At 42.1% G+C, this 13869-nt stretch overlaps 1 protein-coding gene across 3 annotated transcripts in view; it reads left to right on the top strand.

The window, feature by feature from the left end:
- si:cabz01090165.1 (uncharacterized protein LOC100333421 homolog) overlaps window positions 1-13869 on the top strand; it is a 295771-nt gene that overhangs the window by 242946 nt on the left and 38956 nt on the right. For all 3 annotated transcript variants that reach the window (XM_047594882.1, XM_047594880.1, XM_047594881.1), the window contains 3 exons: window positions 6866-7139; window positions 9078-9278; window positions 11518-11684. In XM_047594882.1, coding sequence (XP_047450838.1) covers window positions 6879-7139; window positions 9078-9278; window positions 11518-11684 — 629 coding nt within the window. In that variant the 5' untranslated portion in view covers window positions 6866-6878. The remainder of the gene's footprint in view (window positions 1-6865; window positions 7140-9077; window positions 9279-11517; window positions 11685-13869) is intronic.

Here is a 13869-nt window from a genome sequence, read left to right as displayed (position 1 = left end):
CTCTGCTTAAACACCACTTTCATGCAGAAATGACTAGTTTTCTACCGTAGTTTCCATCATTAACCTGAAGGAGTCCTCACGTTAGTGATGGAACGTTAAAGTGTTATAATGACAGGAAGTAGAACGATAAAAACTACAGATAACAGACGATTAATGGAAAGAAATTAGAAACACAGCCTCTGTCAAGGCGTTGGTGGAGATTTGGACACAAAAAGGTATTTAATGTCAAAAGAACTGCACATGTGTTTAAAATCATACCTATACCCTCTGAATCAAACACCGTTATTAAAAGTTTAAAGAAGATAAAAATGAATCTTTGAGCTTTGACGTGGACGCATTCAGACGAGGGACAGTGAATATATTCGTGGACGGATCCTGAGGTCAGAGCTGCCAGGAAATTTACATAGAAGACTTTTGCAATTTTTCTAAAAAATAAATGCTGTTCCTAATTTGTAAACTGTTTGGTAAGAGAACACAACACTGAGACCCAGAACTAAACAGCAGCTTTTTAACGAAAGTTTATTAAATGTAAACATTCTCCTAATTTACTTGTACATCTGCTTAAAAAATAAAATAACATAAATGTGGAGTTGTCATTATTCATAGGATTCATATCATTCATTATTCATTCTGAGGTAGACCTGACCAGGTCAGGCTCTGGGCCCCTATGACCTCCCAGAGGATAAGCAGCTATAGAAAATAGATGACAATACTTGTAATTGGGACAGATATCACTGATATAATGAGGATAAAGCATAAATAAATGTGAATATTGTCCTGTCCATATATCTCCCATAGCCAAGAGATCAGGGCTACAGAATAAATAAAAATATATATATCAGTCGTCTTAAAGGATGTTAATATAAGATGAGCCTTTATTCATCCCACAGTGGGGAAATTCTGTTGTTTTGTTTGTTTGTTTGTTTGTTTAAAGGCCAGAAGTAAAAGTTTAAATGACTGGATGACTGGATGTTTTTTTCTTTTTCATCTCAGCCAAATGATCCAAATGTGACTTGGCTTATTTCAAACATTAGAGCCCCTCCAGGCCAAAACATTTCGCACAAACAAGGATTTTATTCCTGTTTTCTGCCTCTGACTGTATTGTTGTGCAGAGTGCAGATGCCAGAGGTGGCCAGAGCCTCGTGCTGCTGAGTCCCAGCAGAATGCAGGTTCCAGGATAAACGTCCGGCTGCGTTGACAGAAACCAGAATGAACTCAAGCCTGACGGATAAAAACTGCTGACTGGAATGACCGCGCTGCAGGGCTCATGTGACTGGAGACGACTGGTGTGATGGTGTTTTTATGCTCCCAGATATTCTCCTGACACCAGATTAAATATTCAGTAAATAAAACAGTAATAAATCTAATAATGAAGAGAATGAACCTGGAGCGATATTGATCGGAGCTCCTGGTTCCTGCCAGCTTCACCCAGGCCTGGCTTGTAATGAGAGCAACAGTGATGGCAGCAGAAATGAAATGTCAATTCATTTCAATATAAGTGACAATATCCCCGACACACCGTCTAAATGTCTCGCATGTCGCTGGCAGGAATGACAGTGACTGATGTTAATTGAAATTGCAATTCTTTCTGCTGGTTTTGTGTGTCACACTCAGAAGAGACGCACAAATCAAGAGAAGCACAGCGTCATTACTGGGGGCCTCCTGCTGGGAGATCCTGTTCATTTGTCTCAGTGCGTCCTAGACGTTAGCGCCCCCTGGCAACTCTCTTCATTACAACACAAAACACAATAAAGCTACTTTTTAAATGTTACATTTTGCCGTTGAACTCTGCAGTATCATGTTTAGCGTGTGTTACCTGCAGAGAGGCTCGTTGTTTCTGGACTGAAGCTCTTTCAGTCTATTATTAAACCTCGTTGTCCTGTAGAGCTGCTCTGAGTAGAAGCAGCTGACAAGGAGCTCACATACTCGGTCCCAGTTACTTATTTAACCACCTCGTTCTCATCTTTCAGAAACATCGTATCTCACATTCCACCTCCCGCATGGAAACACATGTGGTATCACCTGACGCGCCGCTCCCCTGGTATCAGCAGGGTGGATTTTGGCGAACTGGCGGTTTCCCCGGTGCATCACCTCGTTTGGTTCTGGGCGTCCAGATTTTTTAAAGTCAAGTGATAAAGTCAATTAGACACCGACTAGTCTCTGATGACATCACTAATAAAAAAGTAAACTTGAACCCATACGCTGAGATCAGACGGATCATGTGCTCCATAACTATTAACTGCACTACTTTTTATTTAAGTTAACCAGACACATTAGTGTGTATTTGTATGTACAGTCACAGGTATTTGCACAAAGTATTAGATCGGTATCGTTGATACCAGACTGAATTTTACTCAGTGTCAGATTGTAAAGGAAACCAATTAACAGTTTTAAAAGTGAGTATTTAAGCATTTAAACGGTGGCGTTGCACAGTCTGAACCTCCCAGTGCATCACTTCACCTGAAGCTCTGATAACTTTATCAGACAGATGCAGCCTCCTTCTCTCTGGTACCACAGGACGTTTGGTGGTGACATGTCGTGGTAGGATGAGCCTTATCTCCACACACTTGATGAACTGGACTCCTCACCTGTCTTCCAGGAGGCGTCCATGTTGTTGTTGTCACGTTATTAGTCACAAGTCGACGTGATGCTTGAAGAAAAAGAAGATTTGCTGCATTGTGAGATAAACACACTGAGACAAAGAAGAACTTCTCTCTACTCCAGAACTCCATTTCTTTATTTCCCTCCTCCTGTTTGTACATGTGTGTCTATGAGCGTGTGTTTCTAAGAGATGCAGCACAACATCCCCACCCACTGGTTGGAAAAGGAACCGTCCAAACAAAATGTCTCCTGTTTCTCTCCATCGTCTTCTTTCTTCCGTACGTTGTTTCTTTATGTGTCCTCTTATTTGAGATCAAATCTTACTCCCCTCTCCTCCTCTTACACCGATCTTCACATTATTTCTTCCGTCCGCTCCTTTAAGTTTACGAGACGACCAGAATAATTTCACGGTGTCTCGACTCTCTGATTGTGTCTCTGCTTCATATCTGACTCAGTGTTTGTCTTTGGCTCCTTCTCTCATTCTGCTCCTGTTGCTACTGAAATACAAACACTACACTAAAGGTCTCTGATTTCAACTTTAGTCTCAGCTGTTTTTAACTGTCGGCTGCGTCGATCAGACATAACATTATGACCACCTTTCCATGTCATTATGCTTTGAGTTTTGCAACAGTAAGATTAATTCTGCCAGTTTCGTGTTGAATAATATTTATGTCCAGTGTTACCAGGCGACTACTTCATCACTGCACATTAGCAAGGGTTAGCATGGTGAACATTTCATGAGCCGTGTTAGCATTTAGCTGAAGCCAGTAGCATGCTACACAGTGTGTATGCTACACAGTGCTATCTAAGCTATCGGGGTGAAATCAGTGGAGCGACGGACGAATTGAAAGAAAGAAATAGAAAGAATGTGGATGATGTTGTCAGAAGTGAAGTGGAAAACTTGTAACAGACGAATCAATGAACCATGAAACTCAATCAGAGTGTAAATGAACACGTCAGCGTCCAATCAGACGGCTCGTTATCATCGTATTTACATAATGAGGACGTGTAGCTGCATATCCACGCCGCTCTAAATGTGCTTTTATGAAGAAGAGAAAATGGAGGTGAAGAGATGACAGCAGTGTGAACATGAAGGATGAACACGCCTGAGAGGAAGAGAGTGATGGAGATGGACGTTATCTGGAGTGATGGATGACAAATTCATCTTATCGGCGGGAAAATTGAGAAACGGACGGATAGAGGCAGCAGTTCAGGTAGAGGAGAAGAACCATGACGGGATGGGAGGAAAGTGAGGGGAGCATCCGAATCATCGGAGAGGACGGAGAAATGAGAAGCAGCACTCAGTCACAGATGAAAAGAAGAGATGGAGCAGAGCTGGCAGTCGCAAAAAGAGCTGCTTTGAATTTTCCTCACGCTGAGACGTCCTGAGCAAACAAATTAAATCTGTTCTCGGGGTCCTACGGCCGACACCAGATCTCAGAGGAGGATCAGGAACCGGCTCACGGATCATTGGTCACATGACTCTGTGTCAGAGACTGGTTCAAAGAATCAAACCAACACATTCTCAGATTCTCCTCCTGAGTTCACGTCATCATTGAACTAACAAAACTAAATTCATGACAGTTTCAAGGCCAGTTCTCAACATTGTTGGTGTCAAAGTCAAGAAATAACAGAGAATGAGTTCAAAACTGAAGAAAAACTAAATAAATCATCACTTCCTGTCTTAGGTTCCTGGTTTTAGACATTTTTGTCTGTGAAGAACTTTCAAATGTGCTGGTTTTATATAGACACGAAGCAACTTCTGTGTTTTTATGGAACCAATCCATTTTCTAATGGCTTTTGTAAGTATTTGTTTAGTATTTTGTCTGTGACTTTAAAAGAAATTACACTTGACGACCTAAGAGTGATTCTTAATGCAATATTTGACAAATACACGAAGGGTCTGAAAACACTTTTTTAGTAGTTTACTTTCTGAGGACGCTACAGATTAATGAATACACCGTGTAAATATGACTTAGCTACAAGTTCATTTCCATCCATAGTCTTCGGAAACAAATCCGACCACAACTATATCAAACAACAAATAACATTTCAGAATAAGAAGTTTCAGTTTCAAGCTCTTTGGTTCAGAAGCAATAAAAATGGAAACTAAAGCAGCAAAACACAATATATAGAATAAAAACACACAGCAACACACAAATGAATGTGATTGGTTCAGAGAGGAATGGCAGCATTTTAAAAACAGTCATGCAAATATATCCATGGGCCCAGCGAATAAATCTAAATGTTCAGGTTATTGAAGGGGTGAAGGGGTCTGAGGGTAGGAGCTGGTTTTCAGTTATTAGTTCTGGATTTGATGACTCGGTATCTGTTCCCAGAGGCAGTGTGGTCCACAGTCTGTTTTTGGCTGCGCCAATAGGACAGAATGTTACAGACTGACACAAGTTATCAGAGGAAAGGAAAAACCATGATCTATGAGGCTAAACTTTGTTCGTCCCGTGTCTTGTCAGGTAATTGAACTGTTGATGTAGCATCTCTTTGTGGTAATGATGCTAATATAATTCATATCCAGCGACCACATGTGGCATCATTGACTTCTATCCTGTCTGGTTCTGATCACATTTAATAACCTGCTACAGTATCAACACCGTTCTTCAAATGCAGAGAATCTAAAATCTGCTGTAGTTCTCATTGTATTCAAGGTAAAAGTCCGACCTTTATTTAGATCATGACCCAGAGTGGATGAAATCTGTTGGAATGACAAGTTCATCTGGGCTCGACATGAATTATATTATTATCATTACACTAGAAAATGAGTTCAGATCAGCAACATTTCAATGAGCTGACAAGAGATGGACCGAACGAATGCCGATGTTGTCCAGATTTTATCCTCTAGATTCCGGTTTAGCTTCAAACTACAAGCGTCTCCTTTACTCAGATAACTTGTGTCTGTCTATAAAAATCCAAATGTTTTTCATGGTCAGTCCTATTGGTGCAGCCACAAACACGACAATAATTCACCGTTTTCCAGCGTCTACCTCAGTCCTTTGTTCACCGAGTTCCTCCAACATGGATGACGCTCCATAAAAACCCTTATTCTCTGTGCTTTAAACTTTTTCCATCTCAAAGCTGCAGAGCTGCTCTGGGTAAATGACTGGATGACAGCGTTGTAGCTTCCAAATATACCAGATATAGTAGAAAGAGGTGACTGAGGAGATTTTTGGGGAAACTGTTTTTATCGTCCCTTTCGTTGTGTCCGTCGGGCCGTAAAGCTGATCACTTTGTGGACATATCTACATATCCACCCTTCATCCTTTGATTCAAACCATCGCTCTGAGACTTTTACGACTCTCTGGTCTCCTCTGAACTGTTCTCTCCTGTGTGTGGGTACAGAACCGACATCCATCCATTAAAGCATTAAAACATTCACATTCACCGTGAACTTGCCTGAACGTCTGATTTGAAACACTCAAACCCATGAATGCTCCTCTGGCTCTTCCAATTACCCACTGATATTTGAGTGTGTTTGAATTTACCCCCAGTACCACCACCTCCACCACCACCACCACCTTTCTCTGCCGTATTCTGAGGCACAGTTTGAATATTTCAGCTTCGTAAATAAAACACCTCGTCTCTTTCCTCTGTTATTTATCTGCATCTGACTCAGAGGAACTGTTTCTTCGGAGCGTATTCATTGGGGAGTCCACACGAATGCATGAATGAATGAATGAATGAATGAGTGAATGAGTGAGTGTGTGTTGGGGCATGTTATGTTTTCTCTTTTTCTCGTCCTATGAATTTATTCCGGCTCCACTGAGCTGAACGTACAAACCCAGTGGATGGAAGTCGATATCAGTTTTTAATGTATTCCTCCACTTCGCTGGCAGGAACCCATGGTTTAGTTTCATTTTTATGCACAAATAAATAAAAAAAAAAAAGAAATGAAATTTATGAGGCGTGACAACAGAATGTACTTTGTGTTCTCTTTAGATCGTAATCATGAAGATGCACCCAGCGTTTACTCAGCAGAAAGAAACGGGCTGCTCTAAAAAAAACAAAAAAAATTTTTAATTGACCCCCTCCCTGTCTTCAAATCTTCCTCCCAACCTTTCACGATGATACTTGTTGTGTTTGTTTGTTTTGCGTCTGTTTTTCTGAGCTGCAAAATAAAGAAACGCGTTGTTTGATGAATAATCTCCATTCATACAGATAACGAGGTCTAGATTAACTAGTTTAAAGTTAATAAATAAATGTGGAGCTGCATGAACTGACGTCTCCTTCGTTTCTCTGGTGTCTCTTGCAGCAGGAGAGCAGCCATGGAGGTCACCTCGTCCCTCTTCATCGTCCTCCTCCTCCTCTTCGTCCTCCTGTCCTCCCTCCCCCCCGGCCTGTCCTCCATGTTGTGTCCGAAGCGCTGCACCTGCCAGAACCTTCTGCCGTCCTACACGGTGCTTTGCGCCAAGACGGGCCTCCTCTTCGTCCCGCCCAACATCGACCGTCAGACGGCTGAGCTCCGGCTGATGGACAACTTCATCACGACGCTGAGGCACCGGGACTTCGCCAACATGTCCAGCCTGGTCAGAGCTCAGCTTTTGTTCTGTCTAATCAGATCAGGACGTAAAACCCACTGGGCTCTTGAGCTTGATGAGTGGAGTCAGTTCTCTCTTTAGTTTGTTTTAGTCGAGTGGCAAAGAAATCACTGCCAGGGGAACGTCAAACTTATTCAAATATCAGCCTTAGCCATCAGAGCTGAGCCAAAACTAAAGACTAAAATGATCAAGATCCGAGGTTTTACAGAATCAAAGTTTTACGGCTCCAGCTGATTCTACATTTTACTCAAATATTCTCATGAAATATCTGTGTTTCAAAAAGGTTTGGCTGCATTAGACAGACACAAAGAAATACAAATGATATTTAGTTTGTTGTTTACAAGCGTCATCTGCTTATCTAGATCCCGGTCACGGATAGGGTCAGGATTAGGTTTAGAGTTCGGGTTAGTGTTAGGGTTAGTGTTAGGCAGCAGCCTCAGCAGGGACGTCCAGGTGACCTTCTCCATGGCCACTTCCACCAGGTCCTCTAGAGGAATCCCCAGGTGCTTCCTTAAAAAAAGTACACAGAGCCATTTTCCTGCGCCTGCATCAACCCTTAAATGTGCACACAGTTAAAGTAACAAACTGAACATGACACAAACAAGTGTAAATTTTGACTTCACATTATAATATTGATGTTTTCCTCCACTAGTTTCTTGGCTCCAATCTCCACCTGTAGTAAAACACAGCCCACGGGCATCAGCATGTTTTACAGAAAAGTATTTTTGAGACATTTTGAGCATCACAGCTTGAAGTGTGAAGGCTGAGAGAAGAGAAGGAACCAAAGGAGTAAATTTGTTCCAAAATAACTTTAGGAATAAATTGAACATCGCAGATTAAATGTTACAGTGTTTTTTTCTGTGTTGTCAGCAGCGTGTGAAACGTTTCAGTGAAAATAAAAATAAATAGATGAGAAACTGAAGTGAACACCGTGGGGAGAGTTTCCAGAGAAGGTTAATGTTAACAGAGAACGTTAGGAACATCTGCTCCTCACTGAGGTGAATCCTCGGATTAATCCGCTGTAATCAGAGGCCTCGTCCAAACAAAACATCCTGATATTCAACCTGCAGATGGAGACACACTCGTCACAGCTGGAGACTTCCTCAGCTTCCTCTAAGATGTTTGCTCACACGGGGGAAACGTGGGAAATGAGGTTTTAATCATTTAACAGAAGCGACGCTGCAGATGTCCCCAAAGATCACAACGCAGAGTCTGAGGTGTTAATAGAACGTACGTCTGCAGAGTCACACTCAGTGTGTTTGGAGTATTTACCTGCACCTGCATCCATGAATGGGTCATTATTAGTTAAATATACTGAACATATGTTAGTCCTCTGATCTAAACTCCATCATCTGTCCCTGACCTTTGACCTCCCTGCGCAGGAACACAAACATATCAGACACAGGTTCCAGTCTGCCCCGTGGGATGAGTTTGCAAATGAAATGAAACTGCAGATTTTTTGTCTATTTTTATTCCAGTGGGGGTCGTGCTGTTTTAGTCAGAGTTGCAGAAAAATCAGGGCACTGAGACCCAGAACTGAACAGCAGATGGAGGCAATGAGCCGAAATTACTTTTAATTTTCTTGGGGAATTTCAGATTGTTCATAAAATGTTTTGTTAGAGAATAATTCATTAAAATGTTTTATTAATGTACTTTTATTTGCACTAAAATAAAGGGAAACCTTCCAGCTCCCTGAAGATCAAACTTGGCCAAATTTGTGGCCCTTGGACTAAAAAGACGTTGACACTGCTTCATTCTAAACAATTGAATCTTAATAAATTCCTGCTGGTGTTAGATTAGTTCATCTTAAAGAGGCTCAAACTAAAAGTAAAGCTGAGTAACTAGAAGTTAGAGGTGCAGGGCGAAGAACCTGCTTGGTGCTTTGGGAGAAATCAAACTGATCTCGTGTTCCCCCTCCTCGTCCAGATCCATCTGACTCTGAGCAGAAACACCATCAGTCAGATCAGGCCGTACGCCTTCGCCGACCTCCAGGACCTCCACGCCCTCCACCTGGACGCCAACCGCCTCACCACGCTGGACGACTCCCACTTCCAGGGCCTGGTGAACCTGAGGCACCTCATCCTGGCCAACAACCAGCTGCACAGTATATCAGAGGGGGCCTTCCAGGTACGTTATCAGATATCCGACACTGTTCCTACTCTCACTATTATTAATATACTGCCCCAATATATCAATATATATAATTGATGGGCTTTCGAAGTCCATGGGATACATCTTGCATACATTTATATTAAATTAAAATATATATACATATGTTCATTACAAGCGTCAACCTCCAGGTGTGAGCGATGAAGCCCATGCAGAAGTTGAAAAGCCTGCAGTTCATCGAGTGGCCACTTGAGGCTCCAAAAGGGATCCCCATAAACCCCCATGTTAAAAAGCCCAACTTTACAGCATTATTAGACATGTTTACAACCTAATGGCTTATTTAATTTTTCATGACAACTGTACGGGGGTGAATTGTTTTTTCTAACTCAGTCATTTATTTTTTATGAAGGTTTAATATTCTGCATAATTAAGGCTTTTCCGGCTTTGAGTGACAGGTAGTGGAGTGTTGGGTGGGCGGGTCTTAACAGGCTGGCTGATTTAGCTCCGCCCCAACACAACCCCATGTCCATATTTGGAGTATCCAGGTGAGGGCGGAGTAAAGCTCATCCAACATGGCGACCAAATTGTATCTGAGAAATCACTTTCAGCTAAGTTACCCATTATAAACACATGACATTCAAGGCTCCAAGGTTTGTTCTTCCTCCTCTTTCTTAGTTATTTAATATAAAGTAGTGTGAGAGTCAAGTGTGGATTTATCACACGACGTGTAAAATAATGTGAGTTGTACCCTGAAGTAAACAGAAAGTGATTTCAAAACATCTTTCCTAAATGTTAACATGTGTTTCAAGATCTACTAAAATCTATCTTTGCTTCTTTTTCCTGTGCATAATAATTCATTTACTGGATCTCTTTGAGTTTGCTCCTGATCTCATCTGACCTGTGTTTGTTGGCGAAGAGGAAAAACTGAAGCAGCCGACAGAAAGAGTTTGATTTTATGTCTGAATTTATTAAGTGGAAACTGAACCACGACCCCGTTAGATAAATACATCCAGACAGTTGCTGAGTTGTCCTCAGGCGTTTAACTGTTCTAAATTAGAATTTAAATTGAATTAATCATTGTGCTGCTTCTAATTCTGCTGCGTCGATAAAAAGAAAGAATTCCACAAAAGAGACAAAAATCTCTTCATGAACGGTTCCGGGTTTATCTGTAAATTTATTTATAGCATTCACATCGTGCTCACTCTGCTCTTAAATGCATCAAATTTCACTGCGTGCTGCCGTCAAACATATGATGTTCTCAGGTCCTGGATTATTTCTCATAGTAAATAATAAATAAACAGTATAGATAAGAACATACATAAATAAAATAAAAGATATATAAAGTGTAAATGAAGAAGTCAAACAAAGCAGCATGAACTTGTGCAAAGAAAAATGTGCAGAACATTGGGTTGTGTAATTCCCACAGCTCCACCAGAGTTTAACAGTCTTACAGCTTCTGGGTAGAAGCTGTTCCTCAGTCTGGTCCTGCTCTTCATGCTCTGCAGCCTCTTGCCTGAGGGGAGGGGGACAAAGAGTGCATGTGCTGGGTGAGTGGGGTCCTTTCTAAAACAGGTTGTCCTTTGCCTGCATCTAAATGTCCGTCTCCAACAGTCCTTTGTGCAGCCATCACCTCCCTGTGCAGAACTTTCTCCTCTGCAGCTACAGTGATGATGCAGGAGCATGAAACACTCTCCACCGCTCACCTGGAGAACACAGCTGGAAACCTTTTTAATAACTCGGCCCTAAAATAAACCGTGGTCAACACTTCATTAACTGACGCTGTCCTCTCTCTGCTCGTTAAAAGTCCAACGTGTCCCCAAAGGTCCAGCCCAGGGACACCTGCAGGACGTAAACTTAAAACCTTCTGAACTGTTCGTCGTCTCGTGTCCAGCAGATTAAACATCAGTCAGTTCAGATCAGTCCTTGCACAGTAAAAAGAAAACCTTGCTGACAGGAGACAGAGTCTTAAGGTTTGCATTTAGACCCCAACTCCTCCCCCTGGTCTTTTAGAACTGCAGACGCTACTTGGATGAAGCATCTTCAAGAAGTAGATCTCTACTTTTATCTGCGTCCTCTCGTCATATTCTGTCATTTTAACCCAGTAGTCTCACTCTCCTTCTCTCCCTCTTTGTGTCTTTCTATTTTGCCTCCTTTCCTCTCCCATGTCTTCCTGTACCTCCAGGTGACTCCTCCTCCTTTCAGTCTTCTCAAGCTTTGATCTATGCAGACAAAAGTTGATACCACATGTTGTTCACAGGACTTCCTGGAGACGCTGGAGGACCTGGATCTGAGCTACAACAACCTGGTGGACATCCCCTGGGAGACCATCGCGTTGCTGGTCAGCGTCAACACCCTCAGCCTGGACCACAACCTCATAGAGAGCGTCCCCGAGGGAATCTTCTCCAACCTGCACAAGCTGGCCAGGTCAGGATCTGATGATGCAGCACGGGGGTTCGATTGACACAACATCCTGAGCTCAGGCTTTGGGTTTTTCAGAGCTGGTGGAGTCTTGTTATTGGTTTAGAACTGATATTTTAGGCCCGTCTTTAACAGAGTTTTATTTATTTATATGTGGTAAAGCTTGTTCCAGTGCATCCCACAGACACGTTGTGCTGTTCTTCATGTTTTTGTTGTTCCTAAAGTGTGTTTGTGTGTGTTGTTGCAGATGGAGTGTCATTGTGAGGCAGGAGGGGTCTGATCTGGTCTAGATAGATGCTGCATGTCTAAGTAATACCCACATAAATGAATGCCAGATCCATGTTTCCCAGCAGAATTAAATGTTATTCACTTCTCCTGTCAGCGGTCGTAATGTTGTGGCTGATCGGTGTAGGCTTTAATATTCGAACGGATGAAGAATAAAAGGAGTTCATCTTTTAAAGCCGAGGAATTTAAAAGCATCCTTCCACTGAAACCACAGAGCACGTTCCTGCGTGTCAGAGCTCACCGTGATGAGAGATGAGCTTCTGGAAACAGGAGCAGGCTGAGCTGTGGCTGCACGTCTTACCTGGGGGGCGGGGGCATGTTCATAGTGGATGATGGTGGATGTTGAAGCCTTCACTGACGTCCAGACGGGACGAGGATCTGAAGTGTTGAACCCAGACTGCTCCCTCTGCCGAGCCGACAGCTGCTCTGCTTCTCTGCACAGGGTCCTGAAACAGCCTCTTTAAACCCTCAGGGCCGGATCCACTGAGCCCAAACTGCGTTATTACAATCTAGAATCTAGAATTTTGCGCGGGGGATGGAACTGCAGTTTTCAGGTGATTTACTCAGACAGACTACAAACAGTCATATGTAAATGAGGGCTTTGTTTTTGCACTATTGCCGTTCACCGTTGAGACTGCAAGTGCAAAAATATATTTGATGCCGTTATATCGAAGGTGTAAAATATAGACATGTTTACTATAGCATGTTTAAAATTACTTTCAGGTTTGATAAATCACTTTGCATGTGCTAAATTAATATATTTGCACTTTCTCCTCCCATCGCTCTCAAAATTGCACCTAAATTCTCCACATTGCACATTCACTGAGGTAAACGTGCTAAGTGGAAACCGACTCGCTATTTTGCACTTTTTAAAGACGCAACCGTGAGTGTGCTGTGAAATCAGTTTGTACGTGTTTTAACATTTTTATAGATTTTATTTATTTTATCAGTGATGTCCGATACCAGCGACTTCAGTTCTGATCCGATACTGAGTAAAACTCAGACTGGTATCGGCGATACCAATCATAAAGATAACTTCATATAGAATACAAACATTCAGAGTAATTTATTTATTTATTTTAAACTCTGAAGTATATTGAGGCAGTGGGCCCCATTTACTATGTAGCCGAGCTGATACAAGAACAGAAAAACCAAACAGAGACACAATCACATAAAATATGTGAAAATGGTGCAACCACTAAAAAAAGAAATGACTTACCTCCAATGACTGAAGTATCAAAAGTATCGATGCTTTGATTTGAGAAATCGATTTTTGAGCATAAAGACCTGGTATCGGATGTATCGATATTTCGGTAACGATCCGCACGTCATTAACACACAAACCTTCAGTAGACGTGGTCCTTGGTCCCAGTTCAGCTGCAGAGCATCTGTTTGATGTGACATTGCTCTGACTGCATTCAGTTAGGATCCACAATCTGCTGCTTGTCATGTTGACATGAAAACATTTTTTTTTTTTTTTTTTTTTTTTACCGCCTGGCTGATCTCAGTGCACTCGTCAGTAGTTTTACCGGAACAAAATAACTTTAAACTCCATTAACAGCAATCAATCTTAATTTAAGTCCTTCACCGACACGTGAAAGTGAAAGTCAGCCAAGCTCCAGGTAAAGTCGTGCATTTATTAAAAAGGCTGAATGGTTTACTTTGGCCCCGGAGACTCGACGTCTCTGGACCAGCTGGTGGAGCTCACAGGTGAGCTTCCATTCGCACGCACACACACACACACAGGTGAACACACTGCCAGGATGCTGCTCATGAAATAACATAATTGAAATTTGTCAAGTGGTGCACGCTCGCTGCTCCCGACAGCTATTAACTTCTTGTTAAGTCATCGTTGTTGTGGAATGTTTCTGGAGGGAATTTGGGAGGAAATAGAGTTTCCTCCTCG

This window comes from Mugil cephalus, chromosome 9, assembly GCF_022458985.1.
Source record: "Mugil cephalus isolate CIBA_MC_2020 chromosome 9, CIBA_Mcephalus_1.1, whole genome shotgun sequence".
In the NCBI taxonomy this organism is placed as follows: Eukaryota; Metazoa; Chordata; class Actinopteri; order Mugiliformes; family Mugilidae; genus Mugil; species Mugil cephalus.
This window is presented reverse-complemented; position numbering and strand designations above follow the sequence as displayed.